The following is a 22,258-nucleotide window of genomic DNA, read 5'->3' on the forward strand; positions in this document are numbered from 1 at the left end:
AGAGCAGGCGACAGGACAGACCCCCACTTTGGAAATTGACCAACGAGGCTGCCTGAGGCAGGACAACCCATATGTTATGACTGCAGTTGCATTCTTGAAGGACATCTGGCAATTCAATGCCCTGATGGCAAGAGTTGCAGAGGTATATACCTTCTTACCCCATCTGTCTAAAGCTCTTGAATCCCTGTCTGAAGGGGTAGGGTTTCTGGATGTAGTAGCCTTAATGCCTTTAGGTCCCTGGGAAATCATCTCTGAATCCGCAGTAGGATTCTTAAAGAGAAATTTGTGAGAATCAGGTGCACTGCAGTACCGGTCAGGTTTTTAGGGGCCGGTGGTAAAGTGTCTGGAGTAAGACTGGATTCCGAAGACATCATCTACAATATCCAGGACAGGGGGTATAGCTAGAGGCCTGTGCTGAGTCAACTCTAAAAATTCTCTGAGTCTCTTTTTGGACTGAGGGTAGTCCTGGCATTCCCAGCGGAAATGCTCTCTTAAAGTATGCAAGGTTTCACAAAAGAAAAATCCTCTGGAGGGGAGGCAGAGGGAATAGATTCCTCTGCATCTGAATCCTCATAGGTTGTTAAGGGTATGTCCTGGTAATCAGAAGGGTCAGAGTCATCGGACTCCTAATCTGTAGAATCAGAGTGAAATTCAATTCTTTGTCTTTTAGCAGGGGAAGGCTGGCTTCCCTTAATTAGGATAATAAAGTCTTCAGCCATTCTAAGCATTTGTTTTTGTGGCATGGGAGCTTGAGCATGTGCTTTGGCCATCTGTTTTCTAGGCATAGTGCATACTCTGGGCCTGAGAAACTCGGTAGTTTTAGCTAAAAATGATGTCGGTTTAATGCGAACATCGTTCAGTCGGAATACGCCCTCAGAAGCCAGTGCCTGCACAGCGGCTCCGGACCATCCAAGGTAGAGACATTCGCAGGTTCCATAGTCGAAGAAGCATCTCGCAGCATACGGGACTCCAAATGGGTCTCAGCAGAGGCCTGCGAATCTGCAAAAGCAGGCATCAGGGGCTGTAAAGGCGCCTCAATGAGTACTGGCGACTAGCTTAACGGAAGCACTGGCCGGCAGTTTTGGACCTATGCGGTCTGTCTCTGTCTTTATCTTTATGTTTTTTTGGAAGATTGGTCGTTGGATGGCTTATTGAAACCATTTTGGAATATGGAGAAAGAGACCGAAAGAATTTAGTGACAAAGATAGCCCAACGACGAATGGTTCGGGCGTTAAACAAGGCACAAAACTGACCGTGAGGGACATCGCGGTCTGGGCCTAAACAGGTAATGCAGTAAGAATGAAAATCTCTGTGAGGTATTTGTTTTCCACAGGCAAGACAATTGTTAACTTTTTCTGACATCGGTTAGATCAATAAAACAGGATTCCCAACTGGGTACTTATCTTTAGAACACTTCAGGTTTGAAACTCGAAAAACAAAAATTTCAGGTAGCGGCTGACCGGCACTTGCGAACTGCTGCTGCTTCGGGCTCCTACTCAGCAAGAAAGACTGATGTAATGGCGTCCGCTGCATGTTTTATACCCTGACGACCTGACATCATGGAAGAGGCAACAGCATCTGACGCAGAAATCCCAAGTCTCTGGTATTCGGGCTGACTGATGGCTACCTGCAGGCAGATAACCCAAGTGTGATGAATGCAACAGTGAAACATGAAGAGCATCTATCAATTCCAAAACCCCTTAATTATAAAAGAACACAATGCATGGTGACACGGTTTGTAGTCAGTTTGTAGCTGCACTGCCAGTATTTATAAAGAACAGTTTAAATAAAAATAGCTTGCCTTGCAGTATTAATGTGACCTTATGTTTTTGAATGCACACATGAGCCAGAAGGGTCTATATTACAAGATCGAAAAGACCTGAGAAAAAACGGCTTAAACACTGAAAATGCCATACCTCGAAGTCGCTCTTCCTCCGCTAATTATACATACCAACTCAGAGATTGCACTATAGTGAGGAAAGGGAAATTTTTCCAATCTTCAGTGTACTATGAGCTCACAAAAAAACACATCGACAAATGGCATTTCCGATGTTAAAGCCATTTGATCTCCAGCTTCTTCGATTTCGTGATAGGAACCCGGGCCAGAAACATCTGTGGAATTACCATTCCACAACTCATTTCAAATATTAGTCTACATTTGTTAAGCATTTTAAGTCTAGAATTGTTAGGCATTTAAATTCAAATCCTTTCAGAAAGAAGCATTTTTAGTACGGAAACCCCTCTCTTGTACAACATGCAAAGAAAAGCAAAACTTGTTACTGCCTTCACTGATTCAACAATGTAAAGTGGGATATCTTCACCTCTCCTCACAAGTTTCATTTAATTATCCATACCAGTGAAAAGTTATCCACTTTAACACAGTCTTCATATGACATAAAACACTAACACACAGTAAAATATTGAAACTTACCTCAGAACAATTTACTTTGCAACCAGAGAAATAGAACTCTCTTTAGTATATAATGTGTTAAAATGTCACTTATTTTTTTAATCAAAATAAAAAAAATGTCATACTTAATATTTAGTTGAATATGTAAGTGGTTTTACAGTTTCAGTAAAACGTGAACCTCAGACTAAAAAAAAGTCATTCTTAAGATTTACTTTGAATATGTAAGTGGTTTTATAATTTCAGTCAAAAGTTGATATTAAACTAAAAAAAATTGAGAATTTTTGTAAAGACTGATGAAAGTGTTCCTACATCTTTGCAGTTTTTCCACGTGGTTGTACATATCAGCCACACTTCTCAGATTCTCATAAGAGTGACAACACAGGCATGAATAACAGGATACGTGACATCTACAGCAGTGGGGAGGGGGGCACATACAGTTAAGAAATTTAGTGGCTATTCTAAACAAAGGTAGAGATGACAAAATAGTGACCATCAATTGTTACTGTACAGACCATTCTAAATACAAGGGTGCAGATGAAAAAACAGGCTACAATTAATGGTTCCAAAAGAAAACGTTTATTAAAACACAAATGCAAATGTATAATTTCATTTAATGGATATTAACTTCATACATAAACTATAATTCTTAGTAACTAAAAAATGCATACAGCTGTTTTAGGAAAATCATTGTTTATTTGGCTAACAGCGTACATCCTACTAAAATTATAGTAACTGTTTAAAAATGGATTGTCACAGACAGGTATTTTACCACAAATGATGTTAGCACAGACTGCACTAGCATTTTCAATTTTGTTTGACCATTTACAAAATTATAATCATTATAAAATTATCAACAAAATTAAAAAACATTCTGCCAGCAGAAAACGTAACCCATTCATGGGCTCTACTTCACAGACTTATTATCTCAGAATAACACATTTTTACATTCAAAATCCAAAATGGAATGCATCAGATCAGTAGACTAATAAATGAACATGGGTCTTTAACAATCTGATTAGAGTTAATGACATACCGTAAAAAAGTAAAATTTATGTAGTGTAAACGGTTTGAATTTAAAAGTGCCACAAACTCCAAGAAAATGCCTCTGCTCTCATGAAATTTTAAGAGTTACCATTTGCTTGCGTCAAATACTGCAACAGCAACTAGCTGCGTGATCTGTATGAAATTGGCTTACATGAATGCAGTGGAAATGAGTGCCCCCTTTCACTAATATAACAGCAGGAAGAGGGATAAGTAGTGACTAGCTCTTCCCAGTGAGTTTACAAATGGCGGCAAGCAGTTGGCAAGTGTGTGGATCTTACCAGAGGCATGTGCGCTACCGCTTATCTCTGCTGACTTAACTTTAAGAACAATGGTTTCAGTTACAGTGAAAGCTCCTTGACAAGAACGGAGTCTTGAGAAAGTACCACAGAAGTCTTCAATGTACAGTTATGAACAGTAAATATGGCAGAAGGCACAAGTAACTACATAGTGCAGGTATCTGTCTCTTCTCAGAAGACAAGATTGAAGGCAGTTAGGAGCCATATTGCGTCACTTTTGGACAAGCAAATTTATCATCTCCCCTTCCCAGAAGGGTCTTTAATGTTTGTATTCAAGGACCATTTTATCCACAGAAGGGCTTCTAATTCTGCTAAAGACAGACATTTGTTTTATATATGCAACACAGTACTGACGAGTTTTAGTGTTGAACTGCATACTACAAGACCAAACCTCTATAATCTCAAAGTATGCGTCTCTGCTGCTCCAATTAGACTGGGCAAAGGTGAAAAGAAAATAAATATCATTATAGAATCTCCATGACGCATTCGTTTGAAAAATGACAACTTACTGTTTAGTTATTTGGTCAACGGTAGTGAATTGTTAATTTCATAGGCTTTATCAAGTTATGTCAACTCACAAATGTAAGATAAGTGGTCCTGAAATGATTGCTCCTTAAAAAAAAATTTCCATTCAACAAATTATGCTACTAATCAATTTTAAACAAATTTTGGAAATTCAGCATGGAAACATTTTTCAGAGTTTCAACCAAGGAAGAGGATGATATCAGGTATAAACTGTAAAATGGGTACAGATAGTATTCCAAGAGGAAATCGAAAGACTACTAACTATATGAAGATTGTTGGGGGGAACCTGGACCCTATGATCTGAATGGAAAACTGTAAAATAAACACTCTGGGATTAAGGGCCCTTTAAACAATACCAGATGGCAAGTGTGTGTGTCTATATAGATACCATGAGAAGACAGGTTCCACAGACTTCACAGCCACGGAGCCTGACAGAGTAGTGCAATTCAAGTGGCTGAAACATTGCAAAACTTGTCTGGACAATAATTCTAGACTCAAATGCCACAAAAATTACCACAGCATGACAAGTCTGCAAAAACAGTCAGGCTTTTCACAACAGAATAAATAAAACTGAACAATGAACTGCAAATTACAAACATAGCTTTCACCATTAATTGCACACAACCTTTCATTATGTAAAAAAATGTTAAATTCAACCATTAAATGCTATTCAAACTCCACAGGTTTCAAATGCACACAACACAGAAACACATAACAAAAAGGTAAAATGAAACAGCCATGGCTATTCTTTCCAACGTCCTTTTGTTATTAATTAGTAGTGGCCTGTGCCTAGTCACAGCAGTTTAGTGGCCGAATCTGTATTTTTACATGGCTTATCTGAAAAAAGCTCTGCTTCAGTTTTATACCTTCTGTTGTCAGATAGACGAGCTCAAATTCCTCAATAACAAAGAGCAAAATTTCCACTTATTGAACTTAAAAAGTATGAAAAATGTAGAAGAAACGGACACATCTGATTGAATGAGTTCAAGAACTAGATGAAAAGGTACATACTGAATTTCTGAAGGAACATATTTGCAATACTCATCTAGAAGTATGAATAAGTGAATAAAAAACTCCAACACTGTGGCATCTGTATTCTTCCTGCTCCAAGGAAAGGTGATCTCAAAATTAGTATACACACACATACGGGGGGGGGGGGGGGACTGCAAAAACTCTTCATATGTCTAACAGCAACTGTCAGAAGAACAAGGTAAATCGGTGGTCTCATTTTCTACAACTGAGCACTGAACTTAACATTTATAAAAATTAAATAAGATTAGAAGCAGGAGCTGCTCAGACATTTGCACTGGCAGATCAAACACCCTGGCAAGCCTCCTTTAGCACCCCAAAGATCTTCACTTTTATACTTTAAACTTGTCTGACAGAGTGCATGACTCCCAACCAATATCAAGTGGATATGAATACAAATCTGGAGAGACAGAACAACCCCCTCAGAATCTGTACAGCTTTAATTAAAAATTGGAGGCCATAAATGCAAATATGTAATTTGAAAAAAAAAAAAACAGGTAAAAATGATCACTGGAACAATACAGCATCAATGGAACAAAACTTTGATGGGACAACAGGTACCAGGGACTTCAAACTAGACAATCTACATCTTTTCAAAATGCTACATTCTTCAGTTTTCTTCAGTCAATTCTCTTGGAATACATTTTGAAGGGGGCAAAATAAATGAATGCACTAAATAATTTACCAGCATTAATTTGTATGGCTTACGTGAAATGGGACCCAGAGAGTGGTGGCATACATCTCTTACTCTTTGTCACAGAAACAATTTGTCACAGAAATCTACATATGTGGGGATTTGTTTACGTGGAAGTCAGAAGGGCTCAGTTAGTACCTTTATGCCATGCAGAATCCAGCTCAAACTGTACACTCTAACTATACTCCTATTTCCTCACAGTCACACCATACTCAATTTCACCCTCCTGGATTAAATGAGAAGGTGCAGAATATCAAGAGTGTTTTGGTCAGAAAAAAGGAAATAAATAGCATTCAAGAAAAGCAATAAAAACGTCAATATCTTGCACACAGTCAGACATTTATGCTACCCTGCCATGATGCCTGAATCACATCAATACATTATTAACCCCGATTTTGTACTTCCTACAGCTGACTGAATCTCACCTGCATGCCAAATTCAGGCACACATTAACAGACATCAGGACAAGCTCTGAACAGAGAGAATCACTTTGTAAGGCTCAAAACAAAGGCCCAGGTATGGCATCCAGGTGACAGACACAGAAAGGGGTCATGTTGTTAAGAGCATTGACTGACTGTGAAATGACTCTACAATGGTCAATCTTTTGATCACCTAAGACCAGGTTACAATGTAAACCTCCACATTACCCATCAATGCAAAATTTTAGTTCAACACAGGCCTTTGAGGGATTAGACAAGCCAAGACCTAGATTTGGTTTAATGTACTCCTGCTGATATAAAAAAACCTTCATTAATGCTGAATTCTGCAATGTACCAACTCTCTTTGAATGTTGGCCTACTTCCAATTTTATATCAACTGGTGCTGCATATATGCAAACTAAGCTTAACATATGTCAAAAATGTGTACTACCATCACTGTAAGCCATTCTGCAATGCTATTTAACAAAGTGAAAAAATTCTATGTAATAGTACATGAATGCACACAAAGCATATGGGCATACCGCTGTAGATATACTCAATGCGGGACCGTGTGTACACAGACACCCAGACTCACACAGTACCACACACACCTGCAACATTCAGGCAGCAAAGTGGGGGTGGACCACAAGAATGGGCAATTTTTTTAGCAAAAGAAGGCACTTTGTGCTTCACAGCAGAAAGCTAGTGAATATTTTGCCTTGTTCTGATCAGCAGAGATCCAAAATCTGAACTTGCAATTATTCATCCCCAAAGTCAATGAAGCCCTTAAACTGTTTTCATACAAAACAGGCAACATCTGGTAAAGAGGTTTCAGTCAGTATTCAATTCATATAAGGTTATATATCGCTATGTGACTGCATAGTGACATGCTGCTGGTCGTACTTCAGTATTTGCGTACACAAAAGGAAAACAGCAGAGCCCTGAAAAATTCAGAGGGGAAAGTTTCTGTGTGTAAAAACGGTCCAGTTCTCAAGTATTAGCATTGTACAAATATATAATTAAATAAATAATTAAAAATTGTTTTCAAAAGGCACATTACATGTTAATCAAAAACAGAGTCAAGTATCGTCCACTTTTTTTTCCTGGTGAAATCAAATAATATGACTCATCACATCGGGTTTGGTTTGATTATAGCATTTCAATACCATTCCTGTTTTTGTCACTCCCAGCTGTCTGTGGAACTGTCCATTTCTTACCGTCTTAAAGCATCTGGTATTGTTTCCCAAAGTGATGGTCTTTACTGATGGCAAATACTGAAGTATATTTTGGGGCAACATATTTACAGCAGTGTTGGACAGATTTAATTCTTGGAGAGATAACAAACCAGAAAACACTTCTGCATACAGGGCCTTAAGTTGCGGGTTACCAGACAAGTCTAATACCTGCAGAGCAGACAGCCCACTGAAGCTGTTAGATGCTATCTCAGTCAAAGTTGGCAGATTAGCAAGGGACAGATGAGTGAGCTCCACCATACCAGAAAAGGCATTTTCTTCAATTTTGGTAATGGGGTTGTTATCGAGACTCAAATATCTAAGAAGGAAGCCTTTTAAGTTTGGTACTGATGTTAATCTGTTTCCAGATAAATTGAAACCCTGAATGAAAGGAATGTTTTCATTAAGACCATTAACAACGGAACGTATCTCATTGTTGGAAAGATCTATATTAATTGGCTTCCCATGGATTTTTGGCATAAAAATGTTCAAATTAATTTCTTGTAGTCTGTTGTTGCTTATATCTATATCTTCAAGTGAAGGATTCGAGAAGCTTCCATCCTGAAGGGACTGCAATGAATTGTGACTCAAATCCAAGGATTCCAAATATCGAAGTTTTGAGAAAGTGTTGGCTTCAAATTCGGTTATTTGGTTATAGCTAAGGTCCAGGCTGACCAAAGTAGTGTAGCCCGGTCCTGTCAGCATTGCCTCACCAAGAGTTTTTAGGTTACTTGAAGATAAATCCAGATAGGATGTGTCCAACGGAATGGGAATAGGAGTTAGATGTGGTCCAACGCCACGGCAGTCCACTTTTGTCAAGCTGAAGCTATCAAAGAGTCCGAAGCTTTCAGTTTCACAGTAACACCCGGGGAAGCATTTCTTGTGAGGTTCGGCACAGACAACATAAAGGAGGAGCTGAAGCCTTAACAAGTTCAGTGACTGCATCCTCTGATCTGTAAACATAAATAAATAAATACAGTTAATCTACAGCTAGGCTTTCAAAAGATTAGGATTTTTAAGAAATAAAATTCTGGAGAAAAAAAAAAGCAAGCATAAGACTACATCACTGTCAGCTATTAGCACCCTAACACAGCTAGCCCTTGCTAACAAAAATTGCAAGGGGAAAACATTAAGTTAACACCAATATAATCATTCTGTTGCAATTTACAGGTATAATTCTTAGGTAGAATGGTAAACATGCACTCCAAATATTGAAAACTCAAGAATTTAACATAACAGTACATACTGCCTTCATCACTGGTCCAATTAGTCAATACATTTTCTTAGTTGTACAAACCATAAATCACAGTAAGGCTTACACTAATGCATTCCTCCCCCCTCCCTCCAACAAGGATTGCCAAATGAAAGTGCAGTAGTGAAAGACTGTCCACTCTTTGCAGATACTTAAGAACAGGAGTGTTTTTTTTTTTATACTTTATGGTTTGATCTGCATACATGCAACAATTAATAAAATGTAATCACAATTTCAAGGAGGAAATCATTCGAAACTTTCATGTGGGGGCAAAAATTCCCATACCCACAAAAGAGGCTGGGACCTCTGCTCCAACCAGTGAATTAAAATGAACTTCAGGTTCACCACATTTTGGGAAAGGCATACATCCAGAGATGTGACAACCCCCCCCCCCAAGAAGATATACTGATCAGCCAGTTCCCCCCCAGAAGATATACTGATCAGCCAGTTTCCATTGACAGAAGGGCATTCTCAGAATTATACACCAGCAATCCTCCGGGCTAACATTTTCCCCCCAATAAATTAGACCAGAAATGGTCTCTTCACAAGAAGCAAACAAAAGGATGCTTCTGCATGTGTGTGTGTGTGTGTGTGTGTGTGTGTGTGTGTGTGTGTGTGTAGCCACAAGTTCAAAGGGAGCGCATACCACACACCTCCTTAGTAATGGACATATTTTACTTTTGTAAATACCCCCAATGACATGACAAAGTACAAAAAATTGGTACAAGTGCAGAACAAATGTAAGGTTTACACAAATCTTTTTATTTAGATGTCTGGCTAGACTCCCACTTGCCTGTTTATTCAAATGCCTGGCTACGCCCACACTATCCTTTTTATTCAAATGCATCCCTACACACACCTCTTTTTTTTTCCTTTTGTAGTTTAGTTTGTGCTTGACACAGTGTGGTGTGCATGAAGTCACAATGAAAACATCATTCCACTTAACTGCTGAGGCTTAAAATCTAGAAAAATGAAGACATATGCAGCAAACCTTTGCCAATGGCATAGAACTGCAATGAGCGTCTCTTTCAAAAATCATATAAACAAATGCCCAGGCAATTTAAACAAAATCGTTTACACCAATGAATGCACCTATTAACTACAGAACTATTGGACAATTTTGTGTACAGCTCTCCCAGAATTTGTGGAAATTTTTAAATGCAATACTACACGTGCCAGATAAAAGACCCAGTTTCTACCTGAAGGAGTTATGTTATTTAATCACATTGTTCTACTACGCCAGAAGGTCACGAATGTACAAATGTCATCTGTAATCCACACCTTAAATGCTATATGAAGAGTCCTGTCCCAAAGACTTGAAATGGATCAAAACCAAAAACATTTTTTTGGACCCATAGGTTCATAGGTGTGTACTAGGCTAATGGCTCTGGAGCCTTTACAGGCCTAGCCCATAGGATTACCCTGGCATCGTGCTACCCGACCTTAGTTCCCAGTGCCACTGTAGAGTAGAGCTACTGGAGTGATCGCTGGGGTTTATTTTCTATTTCCCATCCACTCATAAAGATTTCTCTTGAAGAGGGCCAAGGGCCAGTGAGATGCTCTGCTTGACATGCATGGGAAGCCTATTCCATAGCACGGGCAGTCTCTGGATTATAAACCTGCTCCTCCAGCATGTTCTGTTGATTGTGGCAATGAGGTTGAGGTCTCTGGAGCTGGAGCGTGTGGTGCGGAGGGAGTGGGATTTCTTTAGATATAGCATTTCTAACAGAGCTGGGTCAGACATGGCGTTGTAAGTCAAGCACAGATTGCCTCTAAGTAGGCGATATGAGACAGAGAATAGCTGGAGTTTTTTTTTTAGTCTGTCTATATAGCACAAATGTTTAAGGCCTAGATCCTCTTTGTGAGGTACTTATGAATCCTCTCCAGTTGTTGCAGATGTTTAGTGAGGTACATGCCAAATGGGGCATTGTACTCAATGATTGGCCTAATAAGGAAAAAGTAGAGGGAGACAATGACCTCTTTCTTCCTGGATGCAAAACAGTTAGTAATGAGAGGTGCCACATACGACTTTCTGACCACAGTGGCAATGTGGTGGTCAAAAGAGAGGTTCAACCTGTGTTCCCAGATCTCTTATAACACCTTCTGTGTTCAGTGGACTGCCATCGATGTGGTAATTCATGGACCTGGGTTTTACCCTAAGGGGGATGCCGACACATTTTTTGGCATTGAGCTTAAGGCTATGGTTCTGACACCAGTTGTTGGTCTCAGTGACGCGTTTCTATAAGATGTCAATATCACTTGCGGAGTTAATAACAGCTCCCAGCTTGCAATCGTCTGCGAACTTTGTCAGCCAGAGTCCCCTAGTGTTGGCCAGGACTTCAGAGAAGTAGATCCCAAACAGGAGAGAACCCAGGATTGAACCCTGTGGGATTCCATTCGTGACTGGTTGGCAGTCAGCTATTTTCACACTGTGGGTTCTACCTGTGAGCCAGTTTGCAACCCACCTAATGATACAATATCCTTCCATCCCATATACCCATCCTTTGAAAACACAAAAACCTCCCCCCAAAAAACAAAACAAAAAACACAAACGTTCAAATATATCTCTATTTATGGGTTCTTTGCCAGAAGAGGAACACAAAAATGAAATGCAAATCTGTCATCCATTTTGATTAACAGTATACTGGGCCTTAACACATCAACAGTGGTGTACAACAACATACGAAATGAATGGGCGCCACAACATGAACTCATGTGAACAAAGCTAGGGTTAATTCAGAAGAGCCAACTTAAAAGATAGGTATAACTGCATGCAGACAAACTACCCAAAATGATTTCTGAAGCCAAAGAAAACCCACAAGGATGTGGGCAAGACCTGCAAAATCTGCAGAGAAAGCAAAAACCAGAATCAAACCGCAGGCCACAGATTTGGGACACCAACATATCACAAAACTAAAACTAACTTCCTTTTTAGTAAAAAAGACTGCTGTTCGCAGTCACAAAAGTCAACTATAAACAAATGTACTACCGACTGGCATACAAGTTTAGATGGAAAACTCTTCTTTCACATTATTGAGCTCTGTTCTGTGTCACCTAATAACGCTACTAAGCAATGTTAAGACACCCCAACCAGGAATTAATCTTATTAATGATGCGGTGGTGCAGCAGTAGCATTGTTGCCTCACAGCAAGAGGTTCTCCTGTTCGATTCTCAGCTGGAGTGCCTTCTGTGTGGAGTCTGCATGTCCTCCCCGCGGTCGAGTGGCCTCCGAAAGACATGCGTGAATGGGCATGTCTTCACTGAAGGTTGGGCTGGCAACTCTGCACCAAAAAATTCTACTGCCAATCATTAGCGGACCGACTCCTAATCGGGAAAAGCCGAAAAGACAAAAACTGACAAAAAAAAAAAAAAAAAAGACAGTGGTCTCTCAAAGACTGATGTACATTTGGACCCTTTCTGGTACAGTCATGCTACCACATGATGAGAAATTAACACGTATGAACAGACAACAAACTTCAGTACTATGACAACTTCTAAAACTACATTTCAGAACAAACTGGTAAATGCATTTTATTAATATTTCTGCTCTTAACTGCTTAACATTTAATATTGTTACAAACACAGTATTTACACAAATTGCATACTGCTGAATTACAATCCTGTTTAACCACTGTGGATCTGTTTTAACTTCACAGCTAGGCAGACCATACACGTGTTGCTCTACAAAAATGGGAGAAAGGAATAGGAATAAGGGTGTGGGTAAGGTACGAACACCTCACAGAAGGCTACTGTTTTTTCACTCCTGTCCCATCCTAGTAAGTCACGTTTACTGTATACATTCTGAATACTAACATCAGAGGTAGCCTTTACGTTTGTCTTTTCCTGTTACCATCTTCTTATATTTGACCAGTTCAGCCATCACCTTAAAGTTCTTGCAAACTGACTGGACATCTCTTTCAGGTTCTAGTGCCATTTTATTTTATTTTTCGAAAAGTAATAACCAGACAAATATTATGAGACAGCACCTGGTGATTTAACCATGCTTAGGCATAATTAGCGTAATAAAGTCTGAAACACTTGTATAAACCATTGTACTGATTCATACCAAGTAACCGTGTGTTAAAAAGTGCATCATGCTAAGCTGCTGTAACTGCACTTTCAAGAGAGAGTAACTACTTGTATTTTGTGAAAATTAGCTAGACAATTACACTCCATTTTACTGAACACCAACTAGCATGACATCATGGTCGGTTAAAACTTTGTGCAATTTAGGAAAAGTCATAAGGCACAACTCACATTAAAAGTAACTTCAGTTTATATATATATATATATATATATATATATATATATATATATATATATATATATACATACATACATACATACATACATACACACACACACACACACACACACACATATATATACACATATACATACATATATATCACATATATACATCATACATACGCATATCATTTTTTTTTTATTTGGGCAGTGCAGTGGTGCAGCAGTTAGCACTATTGCCTCACAGCAAGAGGTTCTCTGGTTCGAGTCTCAGCTGGTGTGCCTTCTCTGCGGAGTCTGCATGTTCTCCCTGTATTTGCATGGGTTTCCTCTGGGTACTCTGGTTTTCTCGCACATTGCAAAGACATGCTTCTGAAGCGTTTCTCCCTGGGCCTCTGCTGAAAATGGCCTCTACCCCAGTTGGACTTTCCCGGTAAATAAATGCTAAATAAACAAATATATAGAAATATAGATTATAGATATATTTAAAACCAGTTTAAAGCATCAAGTGACCTAAAGGCTTTGCCACGTTTTCCAAGTCATTCATATCAATTCACATGTAAAAGGAACAAGGAGAGTCAATGACAGGTAAACAGACCCATGCTTCACAGAATGCTAACCAAGCTGGTATTGAAATGTGGTTAACCTAAACAAAAAGATGGAGTTATGAATACAATCTTAATCTTCAGTAAAAGATTTAATACAGGAACAGAAAAACAAACACTGATGTAGGTCAAAAAGCAAGCTGAAATAGGTGAGTGACTTCAGGGACCTCCTGAAGACACCTAAAATGGCAGACACCAGAGGAAGCAAGTTTCAAAGGTGCGTTGCTTGATATTATATATACTTAATGCCAGAGGACTCAAATTGCACCTCCAGAATCACTAAGCAAACCCAAAGCAGCAGAGTGGAGGACAAGGAGAAATCAATGTGGGAACAGCAACTCCATATGGAGCTTTGGGTCCTCATAGCTTAATCAATTATACTAACCAAAGAACTTTGTAAACTACCCATGATAAGATGGGCAGCAAGCATAGGATCTAGAAAAGGGGTAAAATATCACGGTAGACCAGGGTTTCAGTCAGCATAGTCTGCACCAGTTACAAACGACCAACTTCTGTGTTAGGAAGCTCCAGGTAAATGGAGCCGCAGTAACGGCGACAGAAGGAAACAGCAGCTTGAGTAATCTCTGCTAAGTCATTGGAAATAATGAGGAATTTCAGCCAGCTGTACTCCACTGAAGGTAACAAGACAACTTCATAATGGCAGACACTTGCCTGTCATGAAGGATAAATCCAAGATATCTCACCTTTGAGACAAAGCATGGCCCATCACCATGGCACACAAAGGGGGTGGTTCAAAGGATAGTTAGAATCCTTGGTCATAGCAAGTTGCACTTGTGTGTGGAGTTTTGCCGATCACTACTTTATATAATGGTTGCTGTAGTGTTGCATACTCATAAGGGAATTAATAACAGGTATGCATTTATGAAGGAAGGCCAGCTACAACTACACACTGTTGGTATACAGATGTCAATAAAATTCTTACCGTCCAGTTTTTCTAAAGACAAAGCTTTTAGTTTAGCTTTGTGGCAGTTAGCACAGTGGATCAAGGTCATAAGCTGTTAACAAGCTGCTCCCTAAGTCCAGGCCGTGATTCATTCAGTCTGTGAAGTCTGTGCGACACTGAGTAACTGATTTAACCAAACAGCTTTTTTTTTTTTCTTTTGGAAAACTCTCATTTAAAACCCATCTGCTGCTGGTTTCCAGACCTTACAGCAACTGGATAATTGCTTCTAGTTATTTCCTTAACTTTTTATCCATTATTTTTAACAGTTCTTATCAGATTCAGTTTAAGCTATTTTGACAGTTAAACGGATAACGACGCAGTTTAAAGTTATTCTGCTTAGGATTTCCTCATTTAAATTGTACAACGACTGGATTAAGTATTTTAAGCTCTTATTTTGACAAACTCCAGTTAACAGCTGCACTGTACATTTGCTGTTTAAGTGGTCCAGCTGTCACCATCACCCCCTTTTCCTCATTTTTACATGGGGGTTGGGGTGCCACATCAACAACCAATAGCAGTTACACTTGTAGATGGCCTTAAGGCAATGGAAACTTTAAACCAGTTTGGTTGTCTGTTCTCTCACCAGAAAAAAATGGATTTAATTCTAATGTCTAAACCACTAGCATTGGCTTGAGTTTTTTTTTTTTTATCTGTGGTACTTGTTTAAATATTGATGGATCTGTGCACAGATAAGCTGTAAATAGTGGAACTGCAATGTGCACTATACAGACACGTGATTGTTTTACCCAGCTGTTCATGCTTTTCTTCAAAGCACTGAGGGAGTTAATGCTCAACTACAGGGTCAATTACAACCATACCTCTCAACTCTCCAGATTTTCTCAGATTGTCCAGATTTTCGCCTATTTTTGGTTTATTCCTCATAAAATTTGTGGTTATCTAGATATTTGTGGCAAGTCGGTGAGGATTGAATTCATTACATAATGACAGACATTTGAGTTTCAAACTTTACATCCTTCAGGAAACGCACGTGACACAAGCCATTTTATTCTACCAACTTTCTAAGTTTATAAGAGCAATATTTAACATTTATCCCTACTTCTGGGTCTCTGTCCAGATTGTTTGTGCTAAGAGATCGACAGCTAGGACTACAACAGTTTTACCAAAACCAAAGGAGGACTCCACAATCCTTTGCAATTACAACCCCATGTCATTAATAAACACGGACAACAAAATTTATTCTAGATGTCTGGCCAAAAGGCAAGACTGTACTGCCCCAAAAATGACTACTTAATAGGGCTATAAACTCTTAATATCTCTAGGTGGTCCCTGCAGATGTTCTGACCAAGGCTCTGATGTGTGCCAAGGACTAATTCTGAAATAAGATCCATTAGCAGATATCTCATGGATATCAGAGCTGTCAGAACCTCTGAGATATGCTCCTCATTTGCTTGTTGCATGTGCTTGAGCAAGTCACTTACCCAGACACTGCTCCAGAGTATCTGCTGAAAATACACAGCGTCACCAGTGGGCCTACCTGTTTAACAAATGGGTATAAACAGTTGTGTACACTTACCATAAAGATGTAGATGTTAAAGTGTATTCACTGTTGCAGTCATCACATTTGGGTCATCTGCTTGCAGTAGCCTTCAGTCGGCCTGATTATCAAAGTCTTGGGTCCTGTATCGGTTGCTGTCTCATCTTCCGTGATGTCAGGTAGTCAGGGGTATAAAGCATGCAGCCGACGACATTACATCAGTTTTTCTTGCCCCAAATGTCAGGTGCCCCCCTAATGGGAAGCAATATATATATATATATATATATATATATATATATATATATATATATATATATACACATACATACATACACACACACACATATATATATATATATATATATATACATACACACACACACACACACACACACACACACACACACAAGGTTATACCTCCAACAAAAAAGCAAATACACCTTAAGCATGGTAAAAGAGAATAGAGGTATATAGCCAAAAGAAGTCAGGGGGCTGGAGGGAGGGTAACCAGGACTGCAACAGTGAATACACTCGAACATCTACATTTACTGTAAGTGTACTATGTTCTTAGTGTTTCACTTTTGCAGTCATCACATTTGGGTAGATTCCCAAAGCTATGGATAAGACCAGCTAGAAGGCCCTGCAAGACTGCAGTGGCAAAGCCAGCTCTGGATTTAGAGAAAATTGGCAAATGGTAATGCTTTGTGAAAGTATGTACAGAACTCCAGGTAGCAGCTTCTAGGATGTCCCTCGTAGGGACACCTCTGAGAAAGGCTGTAGAGGTAGATGCAGCCCTGGTTGAATGTGGTTTAATCCCCTGTGGGATAGGTTTTCCATGGTGCTTACATCAGAAATTAATGCAATCGCCTATCCACATAGAAATTGTTTGTTTTGAAATAGCCTTCCCCTCTGCCCCTGCAGCAAATGCCACAAGCAGTTGTTCAGATTTCCTTTGAAGTTTAGTCCTGTCCAAGTAAAATCTAAGTTATCTGTGCACATTAAAGGAGTGCAGAATTCACTCCCCCTTTTTCTGTGGATTAGAAAAGAAGGTTAACAAATGAATGGACTGATTAAGAACCACACTGGATACCACCTTGGGCATGAAGGAGGGATTGGTCCTGAGGGACACCCTGTCCGCATGAAAGATGATGAAGGCTCTACTGCCATAAGGGCCTGTAATTCAGATACCCTTCTTGCTCAAGTGATTACTAAAAGGAAAGCTGTTTTCCAAGAAAGGAATTTTAACTCTGCAGTTGCAGCTGGCTCAAGAGGAAGAAGAGTGAGTATTTCCAATACAAAGTTAAAGGTGCCAGGCTGGAGTTGGGGCTCTCCTGGGTGGTCTTAAGTTTTTGGCCCCTCTGAGGAACTGCTTGAGCAGTGGATGAGATAAGAGGGGAGGTTCTGTGTTGTAAAGAGCTGAAATGGCTGAGGCGTGGATTTTAATGGAGGAAAAAGAAAGGCCCTTGTGAAGCATCTCAGTTAAGTATTGAAGAATCTGAGGTAAATTGGGTGCTGCTGTGCCCATCCCTTGAGTTTGGTTCCAGGCACAGAATCTCTTCCATTTTTCAGCATAAGATTTCCTAGTACTAGGCCTCCTTGCTTCCAAAATGACATCAACACTTGTTTACCGAGGGATGGTAACGGATAGATTAGGTAATTAGCCAGGCTGCCAGGTTCAGGGTTTGGAGCTGAGGCTACAGAATCTGGCTCTCCTGCTGTGACAACAGGGTAGGAGTCTCAGGCAGGTGCCCTGGAGCCAGCAGTGACGCACTGTGCAAGAGGGGGTACACCAGTGTTGACGTGGCCAGTCTGGTGCAATCAGTATTGTCCTTGGTTTGTCCTGTTTGATCTTTAGTAGTACTTTGGAGAGGAGAGGCAGAGTCTGATGAGTCTGTTAGGGTTTGGGCGGCAGGGGGTAGAGTGAATGGTAGTCCTTTGTTTTGGTGGCAGGCCTCTGCCTACCAAAGGAACTAACTGTAGGCAATGAATGATAGGAATCATTGCTTCTATACCCTGAGAATGTTGACATCATAGGCTTTTTAGATACCACTGAAGTTTCCTCATATACAGTCTTGCATATCGAATTAGTAGAATGCAGGAGGCCATGAACCCCAAGGTTTGCAGTATTTGCCTTGCAGATAGCAGGGTTTTTGTGGCCATTAGTTTGAAGTATGTTGTCATAGGTTCATAGGTAGGTGCTAGGCTATCAGCCCTGGGGCCTATACAAGCCAAGCCAAAAAGGTACCCTGGCATTTGCCACTCAAGAAAATTATTTTCCTGTGCCACTGTCGAGTAGAGCCACAGAGGTGATCCCCGGGGTGAATTTCCTATTTCCCATCCAATCAAGATTTTTCTTGAAGAGTGCTAATGAGGAGCTTTGTTTGATACATACAGGTAGTTTATTCCAGAGTATGGGAAGTCTCTGGGACAGGAATCTATCCCTCCGGCATGTTCTATTTATTGTGGTGACAAGGTTTAGGTCCCTACAGCATGTAGCTCAGAGGGATTGGGATTTCTTTAAGTGGAGCATGTCCAACAGCTCTGGGTTTGACATAGCTTTGTATGTTAGGCAGAGATTACCTCTGAGTAGGCGATATGCAACGGAGTAAAACTGTGTTTTTTTGAGACGGTCTGCGTAGGGCATCTGTTTGAGGCTGGTAATCCTCTTTGTGAGGTATTTCTGTGGCCTTTCCAGTTGTTGTAGATGTCTTGTGAGGTACATACCAAAAGGGGAGTTGTACTCTATAATGGGTCTAATGAGTAATGAGTAGAGGGGAACAATGACCTCTTTTTTTTCTGGATGAGAAACCTTTTGTGAAGAGGTGTGCCATGTAGGAGGATTTCCTGACTACTGTGGTGATGTGATTACCAAAGGAGAAACTACTGTCCACCTGTGTCCCAAGGTCTCTTATCACACTTTCGGTGTTAAGTATACTACCGCCTATGCTGTAGTTCACGGGTACAGAGTTTTTACCAAAGGGGATGACAATGCACTTTTTGGCATTGAGCTTGAGGCCATGGCTTTGACACCAGGCATCTGTCTCAGTGAGGCCCTTTTGTAGGATGTCCACATCTTTAGGAGTTTCAATTATGGCTCCTAGTTTGCAGTCATCTACGAACTTTGTTAGCCAAAGACCTTCTGTGTTAGCCTGTACTTCAGAGAAGTAGATACCAAACAGGAGAGGACCTAGGACTGAACCCTGTGGTACTCCACTTGTCACTGGTCTGAAGTCGGACTTGGAGTCTGCTACTTTCACTGTGTCTGTTCTGTCAGTGAGCCAGTTGGTAACCCATCTTGTGACATAGGAATTTATACCTAGTTTAGTGAGTTTATCTATAATTCCAGAGTGGAGGATGGTGTCGAAAGCCTTGGCAAGATCTTGACAGGCTGTGTGAACCACCTTACCCCTTGTCTATGGCTTTGGTGACTGCTTCAAAGAAGTCTATCAGGTTTAGGAGACATGACCTGCCCTTTACAAACCCGAACTGGGTGGGGTTCAGAGTCTGGATATTACCAGTGTCTTTGTTTATAAGTTCCATGATGATACGTTCCATGGCCTTGCAGACCAGGCTCGTCAGGCTAATGGGGCGGTAGTTCCCGGGGTTTGTGGTGGCTCCCCCTTGTGGAGTGGGATAACCGTCGCTGTGCGCCATTCAGCAGGCACAAAGCCTGAGGTGAGGCTTTGACTGAACATGGTACTTAGGAGGGGTGCCAGTTTGTTCTGTAGTTCGTGTAGAACACAGCCTGGGATGTTGTCTGGTCCCATGGATGCTGTTGTTCTTGGCTTTGGAGAGAGTGTTTTTTACCTGTGCAGCCATGATTATAGGAACTTTGCATTCTTCCAGTATAGAGATGGCCTCTTTAGGGGGTGAGAGGGGGGAAAGTTAGCACTGAACCTATCTGCCAGGATGTTGGCAATATCAGTTGGGTCTGTATATTTAGTGCCATTGTGCTGTAACTCAGAGCAGATCTGAGTGTCACCACTGAGATTTCTGACATAGCTATAGAATGCTTTGTGGTTGTCTTTAGAATCCGTGGCGATTTTGTTTTCATAACTAGCTTTTGGAGGATTTTATCTCCAGCGTGAGGTAAGCCATCTGGGAAGTTGTAATCAAGCGTGCTCCCAGGGATATAATTTGTTGACAGGGTACCAGGTGTGATTTCTTTTCGTTTATGGTGTACCCCAGACAAGTTAGAACCCTTTGTACAAAGGCCAGATGATTAAAAAGTATATTTAAATATTTATTTGCCTGCAAAATGCAATGACTGGAGCTAGGCATTTTGTGAATGCCCTGGACACAGTAGATAAGCCAAAGGGCAGTGCACAGAACTGATAGTGCATGTAGCTTGCTTTGAAGCATAGGTATCCTCTGCAAGATTCCCTGATTGGGAAGTGCAGGTAGGCTTCCTTTAAATCCAGTGTTGCCAACCAGGCATCCTTGCCTAGCATAGGAAGCAACTGGTGAAGAGTTAGCATCTTGAATTTTGGAATCACCAAAAAGGTGTTTAGGATAGAAAGGTCCAGGATAGGACGCCATGAGTTGTCTTTTCTTGAGTAGAAACCTTGTCCCTTTTCCTCCTCTGGTACAGTGTGAATATAGCCTTTAAGCTTGAGAGAGAGAGAGAGAGAGAGAGAGAGAGAGAGAGAGAGAGAGAGAGAGAGAGAGAGAGAGAGAGAGACAGAGACAGAGACAGAGAGAGAGACAGAGAGAGAGAGAGAGAGAGAGAGAGAGAGAGAGACAGAGACAGAGACAGAGAGACAGAGACAGAGAGACAGAGAGAGAGAGAGAGAAAACTTGCTTTTGAGCCTCCGCCCACTGATTTGGGGGTAGATCTGGCCAACCGTTTGGAGTTGGTAACATGTAGAAGTGAAATATGTATCCTTGGGAAACTATATTTAAAACCCATTTGTCCTGGGTAATGAGTTCCCAGTTGTTGCTTGCATATCAATCTTTCCCCCTAAAGGAACAGTCAGTTGAGAAGTGCTTGGAAGTTTTAAAGTTAAGTGATTGAGACAGTTTACCATGGGGGGGGGGGGGTCTTACTACTCCCTGATTTGGAAGTGGGAGCCCCCCCACTGCTTAGTCCTGTGCGTACCCTGGGACTGAAGCCTAGGTGTTCTGCTGGTTCTGGGTTTGGACTGAGAAGGCCTGGAAGAGGCAGGAAAGTACCAATTCTTAGAGGGCCAATGCATACTAAATCTTGGAGGCTGTACTTGTAGGAAATCTTTAACAGTTTGCATATATTTAGCTTTTTTCTCCATCTTTTTAAGAACTTCTTCTGCTTTGTTGCCAAACAGGCGGTCCAGATTTAAGGGAGAATCCAGCAATTTAGTTTTAACATGATCTGGCAAAGATTGCTCCATAAGCCAAGCATGCCTTCTAAATACAGGCCCGGTGACAGCAGCCCTGCAAAATGCCTCAAGTGAATCAAAACCACATTGCAAAGTATGTTTTCCAACCTGTTCAGCAGAATGCATTAAATCCTGTAGATCCTTATTTTCAGCACAGTCAGAAATCAACATAATTTTCTGTTTAAGCAATCCAATAATATGCTGCTGATACTTTAACATATGAAGGTGGCAATTTAAGGCCCTGATGGTCAAAGTTGCAGAGGTGTATACCTTCTTACCCCATCTATCTAGGGCCCTGGAATATCTATCAGAGGGGTTAGGATTTTTGCAGTAGTAGCCTTAATGCCCTTGGGTCCCTGTGAAATGGTCTCAGGATCCGCAGTAGGATTTTTAAAAAGGAACTTGTGAGAATCAGGAACCCTGTAATATCTATCAGGTTTTCTGGGAGCAGGAGATAAGAGTCAGGGGCCAAGCTAGATTCCGAAAAAGCATCAACAACAATGTCCAGCACAGGAACGATAGCTAAAGGCCTGTGTTGGGGCAGGAGTAAGAAATCCCTAAAGCTCTTTTTAGAATCAGAGTAATCCTGGCTTTCCCAGCGAAAATGCTCTCTACGAATATGCAAGGTTTCGCCAAAAGAAAAATCCTCTGGGGGAGAAGCAGAGGGAATAGAGTCTTCTGCATCAGAATC

General features: G+C 40.6%; 1 protein-coding gene across 4 annotated transcripts in view; it reads right to left on the reverse strand.

Annotated features, from left to right (window-relative positions):
- Positions 1 to 2,963: 2,963 nt before the first annotated feature.
- Positions 2,964 to 22,258, reverse strand: part of TSKU (tsukushi, small leucine rich proteoglycan) — a 187,200-nt gene continuing 167,905 nt past the window's right edge. For all 4 annotated transcript variants that reach the window (XM_044073356.1, XM_044073357.1, XM_044073358.1 and 1 more), the window contains one exon: positions 2,964 to 8,602. In XM_044073356.1, the coding sequence (XP_043929291.1) occupies positions 7,530 to 8,594 (1,065 nt within the window). In that variant the 5' untranslated portion in view covers positions 8,595 to 8,602 and the 3' untranslated portion in view covers positions 2,964 to 7,529. The remainder of the gene's footprint in view (positions 8,603 to 22,258) is intronic.

The sequence above is a fragment of the Protopterus annectens genome, chromosome 5.part1, assembly GCF_019279795.1.
Source record: "Protopterus annectens isolate FY-2018-M chromosome 5.part1, PAN1.0, whole genome shotgun sequence".
Classification (NCBI taxonomy): Eukaryota; Metazoa; Chordata; order Ceratodontiformes; family Protopteridae; genus Protopterus; species Protopterus annectens.